This window comes from Parasteatoda tepidariorum, chromosome 3 (genome assembly GCF_982258835.1).
Source record: "Parasteatoda tepidariorum strain Cologne lab strain chromosome 3, Ptep-v5.0, whole genome shotgun sequence".
NCBI classification, from domain to species: Eukaryota; Metazoa; Arthropoda; class Arachnida; order Araneae; family Theridiidae; genus Parasteatoda; species Parasteatoda tepidariorum.
In genome coordinates this window covers 40,078,498-40,084,669 of record NC_141757.1, presented here as the reverse complement: position 1 = coordinate 40,084,669, position 6,172 = coordinate 40,078,498, and the positions used below count along the sequence as shown (strand labels likewise).

Genomic DNA, 6,172 nt, shown 5'->3' with positions numbered 1-6,172 from the left:
AAACAGTTTAGTTTCTAACAGTTACACTAAATAACAGCACAATACATAAATATGTTCTCCTAAGCAATTTGAAAATGGATCTTATTATTTTACATCAACCTAAAGTGTTTAATTTTGTTTTAAATTTGCTACAAATAAATGTTTTTTTTTTTACTCTGAGCCTTATTATTAAATTATGCTAGAATTTTAAACAGCACGTTTAAATTTTAATAGAATGTTTTATTTCATGTGTACAGTTAAAAGTAAAAATCTTAGTTGAAGCAAGTTTCAGCTGAATGTTCTTTTATTTTATCTATATTATTATTTATTCTAGTAAGTTTCTCTCTTATTGTTTCTTAATCTTTATATTTTTACTAGTCTTGATAGATGAGAGGTATCAATAAGGATTATAAAATGTATAATATATAGAAATTTATTGCTAAAAAAATTCCTTGTTTTAATTGACTCTTTATTAAATTAAAGTTAATAATAAAATTCAAATAAAATATTTTACTGATGTGAAAAAAGCCAGCATTTAAGCTCTTAATATTCTACACTTTTCCATGACAGATTGAAATTTTTTATTTACATTTTTAGCATCCTCTTCTAATATTGGGACAAATTTCTTTATAGCACTGGTTACTTTGTCCAGATCCTAGAACATATATTTGAAATATAATAATGGAGTAATATATTTCAATTTACAAAAATTGTATATTTTAAGTAACTCTCAGGTATGTAGTAACTTATTAAAATGATTAAAAATATTTTATAGACATATAAATTCAAAATATTTTCATTGAAGTCCTTTACTTTTAGATTGAAATCAGATATAATGGTTTATATGGCACGACCCTGAATAACTTTTGATCTAATGATCGGATCTTTACGTTCTAGGTCTTAATTTTAATGGCTTGAGGGGGTGACTTCAAATATGCTAATTAATAGGTACAGACGATATTTTAAGTTACGAGATCAGACATGAAAACATACTTTCTCTGGATAAACTTGCCTTTTTTTTCAAAAGATCCGGATCTCTGACCCAAAAAATAAAGGGGGTAGCCACAACCTAGGAAATATGGTCAATATAATTTGGTCTGGAGAGCGTTCCAAAGTTTGGATATCTTGATGTTAACTTTACTTTTTGTGTATTTGCCATATCTCGAACTTTTTCAGCGAATTGAAAAATCGTATCACGCAACTATAAAATTTGTTTGTCCAAAGATAGTTCCATGCCAATAATAACCTTTAGTAAATATTTATTATTTTTATTATATTAATTAATAACATTAAAAATTTTTTTAATTGTAAGGTATACAATTTTTACATCATTTTAAAGTACATAGTTTTCAATGGCAAAATGCAAAATTGGAGTTAAATCGGTTGACTAGTTTTTGAGAAATCGATTTTTAAAAAAGTCATACCATTAAAATTCGATTTCTCAGAAACTATTAGACTGATTTAACTCAAATTTTGTATTTTACCATGTAAAGTTGAAGGAGTAGTCGCAATCTTGGCAACATAGTTCCAATAGTTTGGACAAGAAAGCAGTTTAAAGTTTACTAAACATAATGTTAATTTTAATCTCGAGAAATGTTTAAGCACATTAAAACATTTTTGTACACGATTATAAAATTTGTTTATCTAATGATAGTTCTATGCAAAAAATAATTTTTAATAAATATTTATAGAGGTAACGTTCTTTATAAACTTTTTCTCATAAATATAATAAGAACTGTTGTTAGTGAAGTGCCTTTATCATTTTATTTGATCTTACTTTGGATATGTAACGCTTAATTTCTGTCATTTCAGCTACTGTATAAATTAGGCACTTTTCTTCTATTTTGGTGATGTCTGTTGTAATTCGCCAAAGATAGCCATCAAGTGCCCAGTAGTTATTGAGTTGGATGTTAGTCTGTAGTTTTGCAGCTCTTTTCTCCCATGTTTCGGCAGCCTTTTCCATTTTACGATTTTTACACCTTTTAATATAATTTTAAAAATATTTTAGTTTTGTTTTGTAACGTCCAATGTCTTAAAAAGAAATCCTTAGCATAGTTTTAATAAATAAATATGTGTGATTTTTGAAATTGCATCTGATGCTAAATTAATTTTTCACAATTTGGGTTCTAAGCAGTTTTATTTCTAACCTGTACAAACCACGCATTTATTAATATGAATTTGGTGGCATTTACATTTACTTTTGTAGAATGTAAGGGCATTGGTTTCATTGGATGGAAACCTTGGCAATCCTGTTAAGCTTAACCAGAAATTCAGATATTTTGAAATTCCAATATAAACAGACATATCTTTGATATTGGAATTTTAAAATATCTTTTTTTTTTGTATTCAATATAATTAGAAAAGATATACAGATATAAAATATATATTTTTGTGGAGTTTAATTTTTTCACATAACGATTATCAAATTCAACCTAATATTGTCTTTAAGTAATTACAACAGTGAGAAATTTTTAACATAATTTTAATTATTTATATTAAAATGTGGGATCGATGAAATCGCAACTGATGATAAACTAATTTTCGACAATTATGGTTCTAAGCTGTTTTATTTCTTGCTTTCTAAGAACTCAGTATTTATTTATAACGGTTGATGAACTGTAGTGGCTTGTATTGACTTTGCATTTATTTCTGCAGAGTGTAAGGAGTATTGTTCAAAGTACTATTTATATTAGTTTCCATTAGTTAATTAGTTGTGCTAGACAATCATTAAATTATCTGAAATAAATTATCTAAAACAAATAAGTAAAACATACCAATGAAGCATCAATATTATAGCAGATTGTTATGTGTTATTGCCCATAGAAATTTAAAGGATATTTTTGATTTTACCTGTATTTATTAATTGTTCATTTATGCATGTTGATTTTACGCATAAAATTATGTTAACTCCTTGCTTGTAGAGCATAGTATATTTCAAAAAAATGTTTATTTTTGTTTAGCCTAATTTTTATGTATGGTCAATTCTTATAAACTAATATTACTTTTAAACTAATATAACCTTTCAATGCATTCAAGTTAAAAGTATGAAATAAAAATATTTTTAGAAATAATTAAAATTTCATACCATGTAGACATTTTTGCACACAAGCAAAATGCTCTGTCATTATATTTTGGATGGGTTGGCATCGTCTTGCACTGTTTGGCATATTCATTACACATTTGAATCTTGTCATCTGTGATTTTATTTTCAGCTAGAAATTTTTTTTAATTAAGGACTTTTTAAATAAATAATTTTATGTACGGTTTATTTTTAGTAAATTTCTAAAGTAATACTCATAGCTGCCTTAATATTTTTTTTGTGCTCGGGCAGAAAAGTATGTTGTCTTATAATTTTACTACAATATAGTGCATACTCACTATATTGTTAAGGCTTGTTCAAATTATTTACAGGGTGTATCATAATCACCTCTCTTAATGTACTTATTTTTTTAATATCAAAAATAAAGTAACAAAATACATTAGCGATCACTAATATTTAAGTAAAGAAAAAAAAAACTGCTGAAATTTATCGAAGCCCTTCTGAGGAAGGTATATCAAATTCTCTTAATACCAAATGAAAAAGGGAATTATATGAATTTCATCTGAGTTTAATTAAACAGTTATGAATAAAAATAACTATCGTGAATTCATAACAGTTAAAAATTGTGATTTCTTATGGAGACAGTGTTATTGAAAAATAATAATAATGGTAAAGAAAACATTGTCAAGGGTCTGTCCAGACATTTTGTGAAAGGTCCGTTTTTCGTGAAATTGTGAAAAAAATTACTCACATTCTTTCAACCAGGGTCCGCTTTTATGAATTTGTGCAAATAGGGTCCGGTTATTGCAAAAAACTTTTTCAAGGAGTTTTTAAATTGTAAATAGATGCAAGATTATGCTCGGCACTGTAAAATTATAATAAAAAAATTACATTTTCAAAAATTAGAGATGCAACATACAAATATTTGATATTTAACATATACTGCTGAAAGCAGAATATTCATTTCGGACGAATAATGGAAGAATCGTCGGCCGAAGACAAAACTTAATTCGTTTACATCCATCTTTCTTGTTTTCTGCCCTGGGAAGGGTTTATTCGATTAACAAAACAATATTGAAGGGTCCGATTAAAAGAAAAATTTTGTGAAGGGTCTGTTTTTAAGTAAAAATATTTTGTGAAGGGTCCGTTTTTATGAAAAGATATTTTGTGAAGGGTCCGTTAACGGACCCAAATTTCATCTAAACAGACCCCTGATTGTATTTACCAAGAAAACCATCTCAAATTGTTAGACTTACCGTATATCTCGGTATGTAAGTTAACATTTTAAACCCCAAATATTTTAATCCTGAACGAAAATCAGGGGGTTGACTTATACATCCGTTGTTCGTGATATATCGATGCATTGTAAACAATGTGATAGTTATAAATAACTATTTACCCTTTTCAATTATTATTTCAACTATACATACAATTTTTATTATTTTTTATCTCTTCCTTACATAAAATAGATATTTTTAGAAACAAAGCTTCAAATTAAGTTCAGAAAAAAAATTAATAAGAAGGAAAGTTAAGATATTTCATTCAAAAGTATTTAAAAAATTATGGCACAATGGAAACTTGTAAAACATGCCATAAAGTTACAAATTTAAAGATTGAAAACATCACCCATGTAGGATTCGATCAGGCCCCTCTTCCCCACTGGGCACTATGGGCACGTGCCCAGGGCCCCGCGATCGAATGGGGGCCCCTAGTTCCTGCCAGATTACCAAATGATAACCGATACATTATTACCGAAAAACATTAATTTTGAAAAATCTGATGATAATGACTTACTACAATACCTACGCTTATTATATTAGCTTTAGTTTGCCGCATGCGGATAGCTATACCTTGTACAACATAGCTTGAACTTTTTGACAGATGGGTCAGTGATGGGAAACAGAAAATATCTATTGGTGTAAAAAATGTGTTGGCTAAATATGTGGCTGTATGTATGTTTTAAACTATTCAAAATAAATAAATTCATTCGTCAATCAATTTTATTGCACTAGACATAAAAACATTGGGTAGGTAAGAAACCATTGTTTTCAGTTTTTCTATTTAAATTTTACCTCGAAGCAATAAAAACCACTTGAGACTTTCGGAAAATGCTTGAGTCCTTAACAGGTACTTTTATGTTGTGTGTCTATTCTTATGATTATTATCAATTTTTAATATTATTAAAATAAGAAGATATTGTTCGTCGTTGCAAAGTTATATCGATTTCAGATTTGACATCTGTCAAAAAGAAAGATCAAACTAATAAATAAACAGGGTATAATACTCCACTCTCTCTCAAAAATGAGTTTTTCCGATATTAGTATGTTTAGGTTAATTTAAATACCTATATGTAAGTATAAGAATACAATTTAAAAAAAAATTATTAAATTAAAAAAAGAATTATTTGATGCGGTGTGGTTTATGTCTTAAAGAAACCTATTCGAACGTCATTCGTAATACCAAAGACAAAAAAGGGGAATTCCCGATCGTCGTTTGACTTGACGAACGGGAATTCCCTTCAAGTATTTGTCTGCGATGTTGTGGCGTTTGTTTTGTTTGTAGTTGTTAGTTTGTTACTGACTGTGCTCGAGCTCTGATAAAAAAAATAGTATTGTTTGATTAAATCGTCGTTTTGTCTGTTTTGTGTTAGCGAATATTTTCGTTATAAAATTAATTAAATAGTGAATTATAATATAAAATGTCGAAACGGTCATATCCTAGTGGATCTGAAAAAAGGAAAAAAGCTCTACATCAGAAAGAAGTAATTGAAAAGTTACCAAAATTAACATCTTATTTTACTACTACTACTGGAGAAACTTCTGTAAGTAGCAATCAACTCACAAATGTTCCACATGATGACTCAGCTCAATTACAAATTGCGGGAATTTCTAAACCTTCATGTTCCAATTTTGAAAAAGAGATTGAATCAGAAAGCGACTATTCCTACGACGAAAGTGCAGTGACTTCACTAAAACCGTCAACTCCAACTGTGTCAATTGAACAGCAGTTTTCCAACACAGAAGAATTAATATCGCACGATCCCGCCGATTATTTTCACGAAAAGTTTGTTGAAATAAATCGCGAAATTTTAATTCGTAAGGGACCAGTATATTTTCAAAATAAAGATTCTGACTTTTCCGAGGCATCCAGAAC

The 6,172-nt window shown here is 28.3% G+C and overlaps 1 protein-coding gene across 2 annotated transcripts in view; it reads right to left on the bottom strand.

The window, feature by feature from the left end:
• Positions 1-471: 471 nt before the first annotated feature.
• Positions 472-6,172, bottom strand: part of LOC107442658 (adenylate cyclase type 10) — a 103,249-nt gene continuing 97,548 nt past the window's right edge. For both annotated transcript variants that reach the window (XM_087159129.1, XM_087159130.1), the window contains 3 exons: positions 3,065-3,191; positions 1,757-1,958; positions 472-634 (listed from right to left, as the gene is read on the bottom strand). In XM_087159129.1, the coding sequence (XP_087015255.1) occupies positions 515-634; positions 1,757-1,958; positions 3,065-3,191 (449 nt within the window). In that variant the 3' untranslated portion in view covers positions 472-514. The remainder of the gene's footprint in view (positions 635-1,756; positions 1,959-3,064; positions 3,192-6,172) is intronic.